The sequence below is a fragment of the Lineus longissimus genome, chromosome 14 (genome assembly GCF_910592395.1).
Source record: "Lineus longissimus chromosome 14, tnLinLong1.2, whole genome shotgun sequence".
In the NCBI taxonomy this organism is placed as follows: Eukaryota; Metazoa; Nemertea; class Pilidiophora; order Heteronemertea; family Lineidae; genus Lineus; species Lineus longissimus.
Window position 1 is genome coordinate 4,465,721 of NC_088321.1, and position 17,117 is coordinate 4,482,837.

Below are 17,117 nucleotides of genomic sequence, written 5' to 3' on the forward strand. Positions count from 1 at the left end.
ATGCCACCACCTGCTACTATCTTTTAGTGGAGAGTCTTGACAGTCATAACACTCCAATTCACTACTATTCATAGGTCTATGGTATAACAAAGGACAACCTGGGTCAATACTGAGAAAACCTCTGCAATTCCAATTGGCATGTCAATTCAAATCATTTTTTTAGGTTACAGATAGCCGCATTGCACTTCAACGAAAACGCAGGCAGAGACCAACGCATCACCAAAGACGGAAAACCTTACTTCAACATGACGAATCCAAGGAGTAGAGAGAGACGTTCCATTGTGGTGCCTGTGAAGAAGATTCCAACATTTGGTAAGTCCCTTTGACATTGCCAAGTCTATAACAATTAACATCATATAAACAAGCAGCCATCTGATAGCAATACATGGAACTGCTGTAAAAACCGCGCCGACAAAGCGCGGTCGGCGCTTAAGGGCTATGACCATGGAGGCATTATCCTTCAGGTTATGCATGACTGCGCCAAAAAGCGGCAAAATGTGCCCAAATTATGCTGAAATGGGGTGCCCAAACTAGGCTTCAAAAAGAAAGAGTGTAAAGGTATCTGTGCAGTGGAGAGGCCTGATCTCATCCTTGCCATACAGCATAGTGTCCACCAAAGGCCCTACACTATGCCATGATGGCTTCAATTACTATGTAAATAAATAAACAAGCAATAGCAACTCGTATAATGTACATGTATGATTAAATTATTGCATTATCATCAATACATAATTTCAACTTCTGTATGTAGGTTATGCACACAAACTTTCTGTGGAGGTGAAAAGGTTGGTCATCAGCGGAAAGGACTACATCATCTCCGAGGACCCAGCCCCAGTGTGCTCAAGATTTGAACGCCCTACAAAAGCAGAAGCAATACAGCAGATGAAGTCGCATAAACGCTACTAAAGATAATGTCACTGGGCCAGATTAGCGTTCATATCATACCAGGAGTTAGACTTTTGGGCACAATGCCAAGTGGCCATGTGATGTCCTTTTGTTAGGTGCTGTAACTACTTCCACCGCGATGACGATCGGACTAACATCACTCATCAACATGATGAAAACCCTCGAAGTTCATGTTCTCCTCGATACCAGGTGGTGGATAGAAAGCACGTATCTTGCACACTACACATGCTGGCACTACAACTCTAATGTCCTTGCCGAGATATCCGTGAGACCATCGCACAAACTGCCGATATGCTATATGTCGCAACTTCTTGTGTTCAGATCCTTCATAGGCGTTACGTCCATACTGTTGTTTGTATGCCAACCAAGCAACATTCAACACGCCAGTGTGCAGGCAAATAGCATCGAAGTCTGTACGATCTGTGACACAACCAACGTCAACCATATCCTTTACCCGTATAGCCTCTCTACAGCATACACACTCTGTCCTCGAAGGCAGAATCTGGCATTTGCCACAGGAGCACCTGGAATGATAGACAATGTTTCTGATGTAAGCAAACATGTCATCTCTATGCGCATGCATAGCCTATAGGCCTAAGAAGGCAGCTGGTTTAATTTTTGTAATTAATGTAAATAAAAACAAGTTCTGACATGATTAAAAACAATCAACTTTCTTTATTGAATTCATTTGCAGGGGTCCTTTAACCAGTGTGTAGCCTAAACATGATTTATGGGGCCTACCATCACGATCATGAGATGACATGTCATGATGTGTTGGCTGTTCGTTGCGTGCTTGCAATGGCATGCATGCACAGATGCAATGCATGTGTACATGGTGTACATTTAGTATTAGGCTAGGCCTACACCGTCATATCGACAACAAAGGAAATAAATGATTCCACAAAAGGGTACAATATAGCTAGCCAGCAGCTATGTACGGGATGTCGCGATGTGAGGGAATCTGAAGGATCAGTGTGTGATCGTGAGCTGTCCAGAGTCACAGAGGCAGAGTGTTTAGGACCTACTTTACTTGCCAATTATCCAATTCTAACGGGGGCTCGTCATGCTCATCCTGATCCATTTCCGACTCGTCAGCAGATTCCTCTCCACTTTCATCTGTCTCTGGCTCATACTGGTACGGCGATATCCCAAGGTCAGCAACTTGTTGGTTCTCATCCAATTCTGCACTGTCTAACTCGTCAAATTCGTTATATTCGTCCGAGCTCCAATTGATTTCACTAAACATCGACGCCATTTTGAAAACCTGATTCCCTGCAACGCATCACGGCTCTCATTTACATATTGACCTATATTCATGCTATTTCTAGGGCGGCATTGAGATTTCTCGGGGAGGAGGAATTTCCATCAGATAAATCAACCATTTCCGAAAAATCGCCTTAGAATCATAAATGAACAATACCATCTGATAAAATGCAATATCATCACTTTCCTGTGTGTGGAAGATAGATGGTAGTCGGGTTTTGGTCTGATATACGACTTTAAGAATTCGCCAAATATAGAAAAGTTCTTGGTATATTATCCACCTGTTAGCAAAATGAACTCGCCCATTGACCCACATTCCAGTTTGTTGTGGTATTTTTGTACAGGGTGATGCCAAAACAGTGCCTTTTGTTGACTGGTAAAGAGTCCTTCAGTTACTAAAATGCCTTTTTCCTTTAATTTCAGCTGGTTGCATGGTGTGTACTGCAGATAACTTCTCGACTTAATCCGGCTGATGTGATAATTTAGTTGATTCGAGAGGCTACATGTATATAGGCCCAGTACGTCGACATCATTGATCCGGCAGTGAACAAGATAAGTGGTTAGTTAAGCGATGTTTCCCTTCATCTATGTATTCACAAACAGATGATTGAAATCATTATACTGTATTCCCGTAGGCTTTGTATGCATGTATTCTATTCTAATAAATTACTCTTTATTTCAGGTTCAGCCTCCAAGATGTGTCACCAGAAAGGCAACCGACATTATAGACAGGCGTGATTACTACTCTGATTTTGGACTGATGGTAAGTTCCGAGGCTATTTTGATTGCAATTAAATATTATTTGAATCTACATTGAAATAAAAGTGGACATCTGTAGGATACTTCCTTTCTTTCTCTAGATTCAACACTGGTCAGTGTCAGAATTGAATTAGAATAGAAGCTGTGTCTGTTGGAGCCACCCCCAGTTACCCCCCCCCCTCCCCCATTTAGCCACTGCCATTATGTTTACACTCGCCTTTACAATTCCAGGTATACTCGTCTTCAAAATGGACCTGACTAGGAATGATGATGGTGACTTCCCTCCTCAGAAAAAAGCTCGGTTGGATTCGAAAGTTGGTGCAGGCGGTCATTAGCGATATTTCGGTCGTAAACGCAAGAAGTCCAAGAAATCCACTGACAAATCAGGAAAACGTATATTCAATGTCGGTGACACGTGTTTGTTCAGATTGGACTCAAAAGTTTATCTTGGAACCGTTCTTAGTCAAGTTGATGAACATCATTTCCAAATTGAGGACTAGACAGGAACAGTGCGTACCTTCATTTGTCTGTCACTTTGATTAAAAGAAAGTTAAAGTTGAAACTTCTGTAGCAAGGAATATGAAGATGTGAACTTTGTATTATTATTTTTTGAATGTATGAGTCTATTGAATATAAATTAAATGCATATTGTGAATAATTAATAATAATAATATTGTGTACATTGAAATCATGACTTTTAATTTTTGTGTACTGGTACTGCCTTGATATGTTGTCCTCTGTGACTGTTGTCTCATCTCTCGGAATAACAAGACCCCAAGCTGGATGAGACACCTACATCCCCTGCATATAAAAGATAGGTTGTGACATAATGTCCTCTGTGACTGTTGTCTCATCTCTCTTAATAACAAGGCCTCAAGCGGGATGAGACAACTACATCCCTTGCCTATGATAATAAAGGTTGTAACATATAATGTCCTCTGTGACTGTTGTCTCATCTCTCGGAATAACAAGACCCCAAGCTGGATGAGACACCCGTTGTCCTGCCTATGATATCATAGGTTGTGACCTGTCGATTTTTGCAACTAACTGTCTCATCTTGGTAGGCCTACAATAGGACACATTTGTCCTGCCTATATATACTATAGGTTAAGACCTGTTCTTTGCGACTATTTGTCTCATTTGTGTACAACAGGGCACCAATCTTTCATACCACAACATAAGTAATGGGCATGGCATTTTCAAATGACGACCATTCTTCACAACGAATAACGAAGTAGGCCCTTTTAAAATGCCTTTTATTTGTCTTTGCCTGAGTGCAAACCTTATCTAATCACAGCCATACAAAGCTATGTTATATGCAGAATATTAAAATGCTTTTTACAGAAGAATTGGTATCTGGGCTGAAACATAATAGAGGTGCAAACAATCATCAATATTTTTACAGAAAAACTCCATCAAAGTCATCTTTTATACACTACACAGTGCAGGCCCAAGCCTATCCAAGATGGCAGCCGAAATATAATACACAAAGCTTGGTTCAGGTCAAGTTGGTTCTAATAAACGCATGCAATCTTAATTACTACTAACACAAGGAAAACGTCTCTGCGTCAATCCCGATTACAATTCTTCCCTCTTCACCTACGTGGGCTCCGATTGTGTGAAGAAATTTCTCGAATGGCTCAATGACACAGCTGTTTCAGCTAGAATAGAAACGCAAGTTTAATCAGACGGCACCAGACGCCGCTTTTTAGGGAGGTGCTGGCATGAAGGTGTTAATTGCTACCCCAATAAACAACCCAGTTCCTCACCCCAACCGCTTAAGGATTACATAAAAGGCCTGAATCCACCCATGTATGCCCCTTAATTGTGTTAGTAGTAATTAAGATTGCATGCGTTTATTAGAACCAACTTGACCTGAACCAAGCTTTGTGTATTATATTCCGGCTGCCATCTTGGATAGGCTTGGGCCTGCACTGTGTAGTGTATAAAAGATGACTTTGATGGAGTTTTTCTGTAAAAATATTGATGATTGTTTGCACCTCTATTATGTTTCAGCCCAGATACCAATTCTTCTGTAAAAAGCATTTTAATATTCTGCATATAACATAGCTTTGTATGGCTGTGATTAGATAAGGTTTGCACTCAGGCAAAGACAAATAAAAGGCATTTTAAAAGGGCCTACTTCGTTATTCGTTGTGAAGAATGGTCGTCATTTGAAAATGCCATGCCCATTACTTATGTTGTGGTATGAAAGATTGGTGCCCTGTTGTACACAAATGAGACAAATAGTCGCAAAGAACAGGTCTTAACCTATAGTATATATAGGCAGGACAAATGTGTCCTATTGTAGGCCTACCAAGATGAGACAGTTAGTTGCAAAAATCGACAGGTCACAACCTATGATATCATAGGCAGGACAACGGGTGTCTCATCCAGCTTGGGGTCTTGTAATTCCGGGAGTGAAGTTGAGACAACAGTCACCAAGGACATGTCACAACCTTTATTATCATAGGCAAGGGATGTAGTTGTCTCATCCAGCTTGAGGCCTTGTTATTCCGAGAGATGAGACAACAGTCACAGAGGACATTATATGTTACAACCTTTATTATCATAGGCAAGGGATGTAGTTGTCTCATCCCGCTTGAGGCCTTGTTATTAAGAGAGATGAGACAACAGTCACAGAGGACATTATGTCACAACCTATCTTTTATATGCAGGGGATGTAGGTGTCTCATCCAGCTTGGGGTCTTGTTATTCCGAGAGATGAGACAACAGTCACAGAGGACAACATATCAAGGCAGTACCAGTACACAAAAATTAAAAGTCATGATTTCAATGTACACAATATTATTATTATTAATTATTCACAATATGCATTTAATTTACATTCAATAGACTCATACATTCAAAAAATAATAATACAAAGTTCACATCTTCATATTCCTTGCTACAGAAGTTTCAACTTTAACTTTCTTTTAATCAAAGTGACAGACAAATGAAGGTACGCACTGTTCCTGTCTAGTCCTCAATTTGGAAATGATGTTCATCAACTTGACTAAGAACGGTTCCAAGATAAACTTTTGAGTCCAATCTGAACAAACACGTGTCACCGACATTGAATATACGTTTTCCTGATTTGTCAGTGGATTTCTTGGACTTCTTGCGTTTACGACCGAAATATCGCTAATGACCGCCTGCACCAACTTTCGAATCCAACCGAGCTTTTTTCTGAGGAGGGAAGTCACCATCATCATTCCTAGTCAGGTCCATTTTGAAGACGAGTATACCTGGAATTGTAAAGGCGAGTGTAAACATAATGGCAGTGGCTAAATGGGGGAGGGGGGGGGGGGGTAACTGGGGGTGGCTCCAACAGACACAGCTTCTATTCTAATTCAATTCTGACACTGACCAGTGTTGAATCTAGAGAAAGAAAGGAAGTATCCTACAGATGTCCACTTTTATTTCAATGTAGATTCAAATAATATTTAATTGCAATCAAAATAGCCTCGGAACTTACCATCAGTCCAAAATCAGAGTAGTAATCACGCCTGTCTATAATGTCGGTTGCATTTCTGGTGACACATCTTGGAGGCTGAACCTGAAATAAAGAGTAATTTATTAGAATAGAATACATGCATACAAAGCCTACGGGAATACAGTATAATGATTTCAATCATCTGTTTGTGAATACATAGATGAAGGGAAACATCGCTTAACTTACCACTTATCTTGTTCACTGCCGGATCAATGATGTCGACGTACTGGGCCTATATACATGTAGCCTCTCGAATCAACTAAAGCATCACATCAGCCGGATTAAGTCGAGAAGTTATCTGCAGTACACACCATGCAACCAGCTGAAATTAAAGGAAAAAGGCATTTTAGTAACTGAAGGACTGTTTACCAGTCAACAAAAGGCACTGTTTTGGCATCCCCCTGTACAAAAATACCACAACAAACTGGAATGTGGGTCAATGGGCGAGTTCATTTTGCTAACAGGTGGATAATATACCAAGAACCTTTCTATATTTGGCGAATTCTTAAGACTATATTTATCAATTACATCTGTAAAGATATTTTCAACATAAACACTATGGTATATGTTAACTCATGGCTTGTTCATAAGCACGATCATGACTTATTATTGTACTATTACCCATGCTGTACCACTTTCACCAAAATAGACCCGACCATCGAACTTCAAAACTCAACTATTTTTAGACATTTGTTTTTCAAATGCATTTTCTGCATGAATAGACAGCAAACTAACATAAAATAGATATATATTTTAAAAGTAAAGATTTAAATTAATACTGGAAGTAACTCGTTTTGCTAAATAACGATCAAGGGAATTCGATGTTGTACGATGAACTTGGCACCCCATCTCAATCTCCGTCTGCAAGTCGGCCATTTTGAATTTGAGCAGATCAAAGTTTGAGAAATTTCAGAATAAACGCACGATTCTGTACGAAACTGAAATGAGTTATGCAAAACAGCCGAGGTATTTATGATATATGATATTATGCCTACCCGGCTATCTAGTCTTGAAGAATTCCAAAATCTGTAACTTGTCGAAAAATCGATAAAAAACATGGAAATCGCCACTGTTTCGTTAATTTTGGTCCAAATTTCATGAAATTTTCTTGCCGGGTGAATGGTCATGTAACACAACTTATGAGCCAATGAAAACCGTCGTATCTAATTCGAGCACGTGTACAGAAGCGCGCTGATGTTTGAACGATGCCAATGCATTAACCCTTTGGCTGAATGGGTATTGCGATAATGTGTGAGATGTGTATTGGCGACAATGTTTACATAGCGGTTAACAGGCTTTTCGCATGGACCAATCGTTGGGCAGCAGGCTAGTAGGCAGAATGGTTTATTTCGATGTCATGTTTAGGCTTAGCTGAAACAGCTGTGTTTAATTGGCTCTTATAGAAAACTTGTTTTGTATTGGTGCAAAACCAGGGTTCCGATGTGCGTTTCTCATATTGTCCCTCTATAATGGATCAATCATCTGCCACGACATCGACTTCTTTGCTGAATAGAACTTGAACTTCAAAGTGATACTTAAGAGCGTTCTTCGCGTCAGTTAGACTATCAAATTCCTGAGAAATGCGTTTATGAATAAGTCCGTTTGCCTCCCTGTGCAAAAACTTCAACAAATCATTTGCAACGTGTATATTTGTGTGTTCCCATTGCGTTCCCAGATTGCCGCGGAATGATTTTTTTAAACGAAATTCTGCTTCGAGCGCCATTATCAGAGAGAGAAAGAGGTCCTAAAATAGACCTCGAAAATCACTAATTTTTCAAGTCGTTTTCAAGATTTCCGTCAAATACGCACCGGTCCTGCCGCAAACGGGTATCGTCTCCGTCAACCTCTATCACTTTAATTCCTTTTTGTGTTTGCAGATGGCCTGGTGATTACTACGGGCAACTATTTCTGACTTAGCATGCAACAGACCTGCAAATAGGGCATTCGTTTTCGTGCAATGCTTTCAATAGATCTCCGTGGCAGCGCTCTGGTTTGCACCAACAGCCCAAAACTGCATGCGACAATTTGTGAATGTAACGGAGAAGATTTCTCTGCCGTATGTACTCGTTATAAAGCCTCAAAGAGCGTTCACGGCTGGTATTTTCGTCAATTATGTACGGATCCTGCCATCGAATAGAATCCCTGATGGCTTGAAGTAAGCGTTTCTGATGTTTGCGTTCTTCTTCTGTCATATTTGTATTATTCGTGCCACAGCGCAATATCTCCGAATCTCAGATAATGCGTCAAGTTTCGTCCTATGTGCACGTGCCGACGAGATGCTAACAGACACTCTTCGAGATTTTGAAAGCCCATATTACTTAAATTGAGCGAAGAGATATTAATAACACGCCGCATGATGTTTGAATATAAAGCTTTGATGAAATCCGACGGATTTAGGCGTCTGGTGTGCAAAAAGGACATTCGAATGCTTCTTGTTGGTTCAAATGATCACTTACGAAATGCAATTTTCTCTGAACTTCACCGTAGGCTCTTAAAAAGTTTCGAAATTCCCGCAATTTGAGTGAAATTCGGCGGCACTTGTCCAAGCTTTGTATTTCTAGCCTATTCCTTCTGGTGAAATTAACAAGCAGTCCTACTGCACGGAGCGAATAGTAATATTCTTCGTCTGAATGGTGTTGGCGCGAAAAAGCATCTGATGCACAGCAACACTTGGGCTTGTTCTGAAGTCAGATCGATGCGGTTTTCCGCGTCGAAATTAATTAGCAATATTTTTTGCAACCACGCGTTGATGGGTGCTGATATGCGGATGGTGACACGAACACTCAACCGATACGTGTAAACGTTAATTTCTTCTCCCTCTGTGATAGAGCCCTCACGTTCCATCTGCCTCTTAAAAATGATTCTGTCCTGGGTTTTTTATGATTTCTGCTACTTACAAGGCCAACGGGTAATCTAGCTCTCGTCTGCCTTTCATCTAGTGGCGCCGCTGTCGTCGAATGTGTAATGTCACAATGACTTTACTGAATTTAAAATCGATTAGATTTCCCACATCGTCACAAATGTTAATTTCTATGAATTGAAAAAAACTTTGCACTCAGGGGTCTGTAGCGTATTCTTTCAAACGATTTGGAGAGATATTTGCCGTGTTCTTCCGGGCGTGTGGGTATTGTTCGTAGCAAGGGGACAAAAAGGTTTCCCACTTGTGTTGGCTTTACTAAATTTGAGTAAAAGAATAGTGCATACTTCGAGGACATTAAATCACATTTTCGTTCCGCTACAACGCGATAAAAACGCCTCGACAGAGGGGGTAAATTCACGGCCGCCTGATCTCCTTGTAAACTAGACGTATCATCATCATCATCATCATCATCCATACTTTCGTCTGACCTGCCAAAATCATCGCTTGTAAAAGTGCGATCGGTGTCCTCTCCTTCGGAACTTTTTTTGCCCACAAGAGGGCCCGCCGTCACTGGGTTTCCTTGGCCGAATGTTCCCCCAATAGTGTCTTTGCCAACAGTGTGTACTGGTGTCGTTTTCTTAGCCTCAGAATTACTATTGGGTATAATAATTTTTCCATCGACGTGAAAATATTTCGCCTTCGCAAAAACCGAGCACTTCTGCTAAGTAAAGGTCTGTGTCCACCTGTGCGTTTTGCGCTGCGTTATCACGGAGCGTATTACGCATAGAAATTGCGCATTGTAAAGTTCAATGGCTTTTCAAAGAACCCTGTCCTTTTGTGGATGACACGGTCTGCAATGCGCTACGTAATACGGCCCATAAAGAAATTTTCTTTATGAAGCGGATCACGCAACGTAGTTCTGGTCCGTGTTATGTGATCAGCCAATAGAAACTGACCATATGCCTAGGATATGAAAGGGTGGCAATATGTGAACATTGCATTTGGCATGTTTGGAGTTGGTCAGGATGTCAAGCAGGAAGTCGGAAAATGCCAAGACTCATAAACTAATCCTTGAATTTGAAAAAAAACATGTATTTACGACAAAAGTTTGACCGAATACAAATACACCCATAAGAAGGATGACAAAAGTTTGACCGAATACAAAGACACCAATAAGAAGGATGGCTTCTGGAAACAGATAGCTTCTCGTTTAGATATCTCTGGTGAGTACTAATGAGACATGCAGGCATACATGTACATATAATGAACATTACGTTGTGTAATATATTGTGTATCTATATCATAATACTATAAGGCGGCTCGCTAAAGTGCCATTTGGGGGTCGTGTTTCGTCTCGAAATTTTGCACGGTTGCATGTGATATGTTATCCTGATGCAACGTCATGTTTATTTTCGGAAATTTACTTCAGCGGAGCAGTAATGAGGGATTTTTAATCGGACACGGTCAATTCTCCTTACCACTCACGGAAGCCAAGCCATTGCTGTTTAGTTATGCAGGGGATTGATGAATCACCTGCACTCCCTGTGGGGTGACTAACACTACCTGTTGAACGGCTGGCTGTAGGGGGATGATTGGAACAGCCTGTACACGTGTTGACCTGCTGAACCAAGGTTAATGTTATTTTCAATCCACGATTGTAGGTCACCTGATCTTCGAGATTTCGCGGGGAAAGAAATTGTAAACAAACGCATGTGTGCAGTTCAAATGTAAACAAAAATGTATTTTGATACTTTTGGTTGCTGGACTTGGGTTTTCCCGCAGTAATTTCCTTCAGCGGAGCAGTAATGAGGGATTTTTAATCGGACACTGTCAATACTCCTTACCACTCACAGAAGCCAAGTCATTGCTGTTTAGTTATGCAGGGGCTTAATCAATTACCTGCACTCCCTGTGGGGTGGCCAACATTACCTGCTGAACAGCTGGCTGTAGGGGGATGATTGGAACAGCCTGTACCTGTTGACCAGCTGAACTAAGGTTAATGTTATTTTCAATCCACGATTGCAGGTCACCTGATCTTCGAGATTTCGCGGGGAAAGAAATTGTAAACAAAAATATGTGTCCAGTTCAAATGTAAACAAAAATGTATTTTTGGTACTTTTGGTTGCTTGACTTGGGTTTTCCCGCAGTAAGGAGCTGGGGTCAAATTGGTGGTCTATTGTCTATGGGTGCTGTGTTAGCCAGAGCTAGCCCTTGATTATGAAGGGATTTTCAAATGAAGGTTACCATGGTCTGTTTATGTGCTCACCACAGCTTTCAATACTTGATTGGTGTATCTGAAGAGGCACTCTGAACTTGGCATGGCCTTATCAAGGAGCTGCTCACGGTGCTGAACTTCTAGCTTGCCTGTCGAGTAAGTGCCTTGCCCGAGACCTTGCTGCATGTAGGAGGAGCACGCGTTTTAAAGTTATATAGTGATAGTGCAATTGGTTTTAGCCATTTGGAGACCGACATGTGAAGGCCTATCTGGGTACTCCTTCTTCTCCGTATAAAAACGCGCATATTGCTGACTAAGGAACGAGGCATTGCCTCATCATCTCTATCGGACCAACTAATATACTTTTATATGCACGCATACAGCACGCCACAGCTAGGTCCGAGTTTGTGGAAAAATGGTTGGTTTAATTTGTCTCTTCGATATGGCTCCTTTGATATTGCATTAGATTTCCATTGCAATTCAATCTATTCAAGGTATAGCCCATTTGAACCTGCCTGCGCCACGGGTACAATGCTAGTATGTATATATTGCGGCACCCTGTATAACATTACTACTTTAGTACGCAGTAACAAATATAGGTGTCTCCACCACTATACTACATTACAGTGTTGTGTTGTTAGTTACATTCTCCCACTTACGTTACAAATATCACATTGGCGACGATGATTTTCAAAAAAAGGACCGTGCAAATAGTTTGCTTAGATTGTCAAGAACAATTTGAAGCTGAAATTTCGTAATTACGAACATTGTTTAGTGTGGATGTCGACAGATTAAATTCGAGTGGCAAGACCACGTTTGTGAAAGAACAGATTCCTTTGTTGTCTTCAGAGCATCCATTGGACACTGAAAGACTTGTTTGAGCAATCTGGCTTTCTTAGGACTAGATCCTGGTTGATTATGCACTGCATAAATCATCATAATTATTGGAAAACGGAGTAAGAGTCTTTGTTTTCCGACGTAAGTGTGTAGAAAAGAGAATTGTGAAGAAACTGTTTGTCCGAGAATAGAAAACTATCCGGAAACTGTACACCATGGCTGGTGCACATGCGTACATTGGGGCCGTAGGTGCCTTCAATCACTCAAAAGAGACCTTTGATGCGTATGCAGAGAGATTGGATATGTTTTTCTTAGCCAACAATATAATAGAACTGCCTGGTAAGACTGAGAATCAAATAGCAGCTAGAGCTGCGGTTGTGCAAAGGAAAAAGGCAATATTCCTTAGCGAAGTTGGGCCCGAGTTCTATGCTGTACTCCGGAACCTTGTGGCTCCAGGAAAACCGAGCGACATGGAACCTGCAGAGATTTTCAACCAGCTGAGAGCACATTACAATCCGCCTCCACTCGAGATTTCTGAAAAGCAGAAATCTGGAGAGTCTGTGAATGACTATGTGTTGGCCCTCAGGAAACTTTCTATTTATTGTTATTTCGGGAACTACCTGAATCGGGCTCTAAGGGACAAGTTCGTGTGTGGTCTACAAGATACGAGAATTCAGAAGTTGTTGAAAACGGCTGATTTGACTTTCGCACGTGCTACGCAAATAGCTGTTGCTATGGAGATGTCGAGCAAGCAAGCAAAGGAGATGCGGCCTGGCAGCGGTGGCAGTAGTACCGGCACTGTCAGCAAAGTTCAAAAGTTTGGTGGATCATCGCGAACCAGTTGTTCTGGTGATAGTTCCGGTGGTCGTGGGAAGTCTCGTGTCATCGCATGTTTTCGGTGTGGCAAAGACCATCTAGCGACAAACTGTCCTCACATGGATGTTATGTGTAGGAAGTGCGAAAGATCTGGACACTTTGCAAAATACTGCAAGTCAAAAGCAGTAACTCAAAGTGCCAGCAGCAGTCGATATGAAAAGAACAGTTCAAGGAACTTTTCAAAAAAGAAAACTGGTGGGTCCAAAATAATAATGGTTTCGCTGAAGATTCTGGCGATTATCTCGGTATATATGGCATTGTTTCTGCCGTGGAAAACGAGAAGACTAAGTGCTACAGTGTTGAGGTTGGCATGAACAATGAACTGTGTAAATTGCAAGTTGATACTGCTGCTGATTACTCTGTGATGAGTAAAGATTACTACTTGGCAAATTTTGCCGAGGTACAACTGGAAAATTCCAATGTCAAGTTGAAATCCTACACTGGTGATGTCATCAAAGTTTGTGGTCAGTTTGCCACCGAGGTTGTTTTTAAGGGTCTGAGGGCTAGTTTGCCCATGGTTGTAGTTGACCACCCAGGCAAGCCTACATTGTTAGGTCGGAACTGGCTTAAGGTACTCAAGTTAGACTGGGGTGAAATGTTTGCGGTTGACAAGGCACCAGTTAACACTGAGTGTGAGAGTAAGTCAGGTAATACTGAGGGTATTAGTGCAAGTGCCAAAGACAGGTTAGATTTGTTGTTGAGGCAGCACAGTCATCTTTTATCTTAGTTATAATGGCATGACAGGTTTCAAAGCCCACATTCGCATGAAAGCGGATGCAAAGCCAGTGTTTTATGATGCCAGACGGGTTCCCTATGCTATCAAAGATAGGGTTGAAACAGAGTTAGATAAGCTTGAGAAAAATCGGGTACTTGAGAAAATTGACCATTCTGAGTGGGCCAGTCCCATTGTTGTTGTCCCCAAGGCGGACAAGACTGTGAGGATTTGCGGTGACTACAAAGTCACTATAAATCTGACAGTCGAAGACGAGCAAATTAGTCTTCCAACAACTCAGGACCTATTCCAAAAAATGTGTGGGTCAAAAGTTTTCACCAAACTCGACCTTTCGCATGCTTATGCTCAACTAAGTGTAGATGATGAGAGTCAGAAATATCTCACCCTCAATACCCACAAGGGTCTGTACCGGTATACCAAGTTACCATATGGTGTAAAGTCTGCATCTAAAATGTTCCAATCCAAAATGGATCAAATTCTTCAGGGCATTCCAAAGGTTGTGTGCAAGCAGGACTACATGTTGATTGGTGGAAATTACACAAATGAACATCTGATGATCTTGGCTCAGGTTTTTGCAAGGTTGCACAAGCACAATGTTCATCTTAATCTGCCAAAGTGTACGTTCATGAAGCCTAGTGTGGTGTACTTAGGTTTCACCTACAGTGGTGACGGGCTAAGGCCTCTCGAGTCTAACATTGAAGCAGTGAAGCAGGCTCCAGCTCCTGAAAATGTGTCGCAGCTGAGGTATTTTCTGGGAATGATACAATATCTATCTATCTATCTATGTATCACATTTATATAGCGCCCTTATCAGTCCTATATTGGGCCGTTCAAAGGCGCTTAACAAAAACAGAGTCTCTATAAGAAGTATATAGTCTTTGACAACAATAAACAATTCTAATGTTCGTAATGTTGTTGAAAAAAGGTGGGTCTTCAGGAGTGTCTTAAAAGTTGTGATGGAGTCCGCGTTTCGAATATTACTAGGGAGGTCATTCCAGAGTGCTGCTGCGGCACACTGGAATGTACGCTCGCCAAATCTAGACTGTGTGCGCGGGAGCACTAGCGAGATGGTATCTGCTGATCGAAGTACCCGCCGTGACTGACGGATCTCTAAAAAGTCAGACAGGTACTTGGGGCCTGTCCTCGCATGGCTTTGAAAGCTAGCAGAAGTATCTTAAAATTTACCCGACTGACAACGGGCAGCCAATGCAGTTCACGTAAGACTGGCGATATGTGGGCGAATTTCGCAGTACGCGTGATTATCCTCGCGGCGGTATTTTGGGCACGTTGCACCTTGTCAGACAAAGCCTTGGTGACACCACAGAGCAACGAGTTACAATAGTCAAGGCGTGACATAACTAGCCCATGAACCAGTGACTTGGTAGCATTCCTGGTGAGGTAACGCCTGATTTGACCAATGAGTCTTAGCTGATTGTAAGCTGACCTGCAAACACTGTTTACCTGCTGCTCCAAGGTTAAGCTAGTGTCAAACATGACACCGAGGTTGCGCACACTACTCGAAGATGTAATTTGGGTGTCACCAACTTTAAGAACCACATGGTCAATTTTCTTGAGTGAATGTGTTGATGCAAAGAGCATCAATTCGGTCTTTTCATCGTTTTTACTCAGCATATTTACATCAAACCAGGTCCCACTACTACCACTCATTCCTGCCAAATCTTGCATCAGTGTTGGCACCATTGCATGCCCTGTTAAAAAAGGATGTAGGTTGGAAATGGTCCAAAGAGTGCAAAGAAGCGTTCGAGGTTTGAAAGCAGTGTCTTACCAGTGAAAAGTTGTTAGTTCACTACGATGTAAACAGAACCGTCAAGTTAGCATGTGATGCGTCACCATATGGTGTTGGTGCTGTGTTGAGTCACATCATGGACAATGGGGAAGAAAGGCCAATTGCCTACGCTTCAAGGACGCTGAGTGCAAGTGAAAAAAACTATGCACAAATAGAGCGCGAGGCCCTCTCCATCATTTTTGGTGTAAAAAAATGCCATGATTTTCTTTATGGCCGGAAGTTCACGTTGCTTACCGACCATAAGTGTTTGGTGGTCATACTTGGCCCAAAAACGGGTGTTCCAACTATGGCAGCTGCCAGAATGCAACGTTGGGCACTCGTACTCTCTGCCTATGAATACGACATAGAGTATCGTCAAGGCACAGCGCATGCTAACTGCGACGCGTTATCGAGATTACCATGTCCCCAGATGTGTAAAGAAGGGACTGAAGGAAGATTGTATAATGTTCAGATGGTTGATGAAGGGTTTCCTATACTTGCTGACGACATAGAGTGAGAGACAAAACATCATCCAATCTTGAGCAAAGTGTATCATCTTGTAATGACAGGTTGGCCTGAGAAGTGTCACCAAGATTACCTCATGTCATTCTTTTTGAAACGAAATGAGCTGTCATGTGAAATGGGGTGCCTCATGTGGGGGCACCGAGTTATTATCCCTCCAAAGTTTAGGGAGCAGTTGCTGGATGAACTCCATTCGGAGCATCCTGGTGTTTGTAGCATGAAAGGGTTGGCCAGGGCCTATGTTTGGTGGCCAAACATTGATAACGAAATTGAGTCAAAAGTAAAATGTTGTAGTGTGTGTCAAAGTGTTAGACAAGCACCAGCAAGGTTGCCATTGCATCCATGGAAATGGCCAACTAGACCATTCCAAAGAGTTCACGTAGATTTTTATGAAGAAAGCAGCAAGTTCTATCTGATATTAGTGGATAGTCATTCCAAGTGGGTAGGTGTAAAACTGATGCATAGTACCACGGCTGACAAAACGATTGACGAGCTCAGGCTCATTTTTGCTGAGCATGGCCTTCCAGAGGAACTAGTGTCTGATAATGGGCCGCAGTTTATTTCAAGTGAGTTTGCTCAGTTCATGACCAGAAATGGCGTTAAGCATACTCCAGTGGCTCCGTACATCCTGCATCAAATGGTGCAGCAGAAAGGTCGGTAAGATTGGTAAAGGAAGCCTTTACTAAGCAAGTGTTGGAACTGACCGCTCGATTAAACACCGCATAGCCGATTTCCTGTTTAGGTATAGGTGTACTCCAATAGTACTAATGGGGTAACTCCAGCTGAACTGATGACTAAGAGGTTGTTTAGAACTAGGTTGAGTTTAGTCAAACCAGATCTTTCTGGTAAGGTTGAGAAAAGACA

The 17,117-nt window shown here is 41.8% G+C and overlaps 2 protein-coding genes and 2 long non-coding RNA genes across 4 annotated transcripts; 2 read left to right on the plus strand and 2 right to left on the minus strand.

The window, feature by feature from the left end:
• Positions 1–1,015: 1,015 nt before the first annotated feature.
• LOC135499197 (uncharacterized) lies at positions 1,016–2,161 on the minus strand. The gene is made up of 2 exons (XM_064789860.1): positions 1,941–2,161; positions 1,016–1,430 (listed from the first exon to the last, which is right to left on the minus strand). The coding sequence occupies exons 1-2, from the start codon at positions 2,159–2,161 to the stop codon at positions 1,043–1,045; spliced, it is 609 nt and encodes a 202-aa protein (XP_064645930.1). The 3' UTR covers positions 1,016–1,042.
• Positions 2,162–2,625: 464 nt separating this feature from the next.
• On the plus strand, positions 2,626–3,451 carry LOC135498550 (uncharacterized). The gene is made up of 3 exons (XR_010449097.1): positions 2,626–2,728; positions 2,852–2,932; positions 3,160–3,451. It is a non-coding gene; the product is annotated as an uncharacterized LOC135498550 (long non-coding RNA).
• Positions 3,452–5,884: 2,433 nt separating this feature from the next.
• On the minus strand, positions 5,885–7,769 carry LOC135499113 (uncharacterized). Its single transcript, XR_010449238.1, has 4 exons — positions 7,420–7,769; positions 6,611–6,746; positions 6,407–6,487; positions 5,885–6,176 (listed from the first exon to the last, which is right to left on the minus strand). It is a non-coding gene; the product is annotated as an uncharacterized LOC135499113 (long non-coding RNA).
• A 4,782-nt stretch (positions 7,770–12,551) lies between these two features.
• Positions 12,552–16,248, plus strand: LOC135499198 (uncharacterized protein K02A2.6-like). Its single transcript, XM_064789861.1, has 4 exons — positions 12,552–13,407; positions 13,551–13,850; positions 13,957–14,689; positions 15,768–16,248. Exons 1-4 carry the CDS (start codon positions 12,552–12,554, stop codon positions 16,246–16,248), a joined length of 2,370 nt encoding a protein of 789 aa, XP_064645931.1.
• The last annotated feature ends 869 nt before the right edge of the window (positions 16,249–17,117 follow it).

Excerpts from the sequence above, each read along its gene's own strand:
- LOC135499197 (XM_064789860.1), bottom strand. The coding sequence starts at position 2,161 with ATGGCGTCGATGTTTAGTGAAATCAATTGGAGCTCGGACGAATATAAC. Across the intron at positions 1,431-1,940 it reads CCGTTAGAATTGGATAATTG|GTGCTCCTGTGGCAAATGCC; the intron begins GCAAGTAAAGTA and ends CTATCATTCCAG.
- LOC135499198 (XM_064789861.1), top strand. The coding sequence starts at position 12,552 with ATGGCTGGTGCACATGCGTACATTGGGGCCGTAGGTGCCTTCAATCAC. Across the intron at positions 13,408-13,550 it reads CTTTTCAAAAAAGAAAACTG|TTGATACTGCTGCTGATTAC; the intron begins GTGGGTCCAAAA and ends GTAAATTGCAAG. Across the intron at positions 14,690-15,767 it reads GAAAATGTGTCGCAGCTGAG|AACCGTCAAGTTAGCATGTG; the intron begins GTATTTTCTGGG and ends CGATGTAAACAG.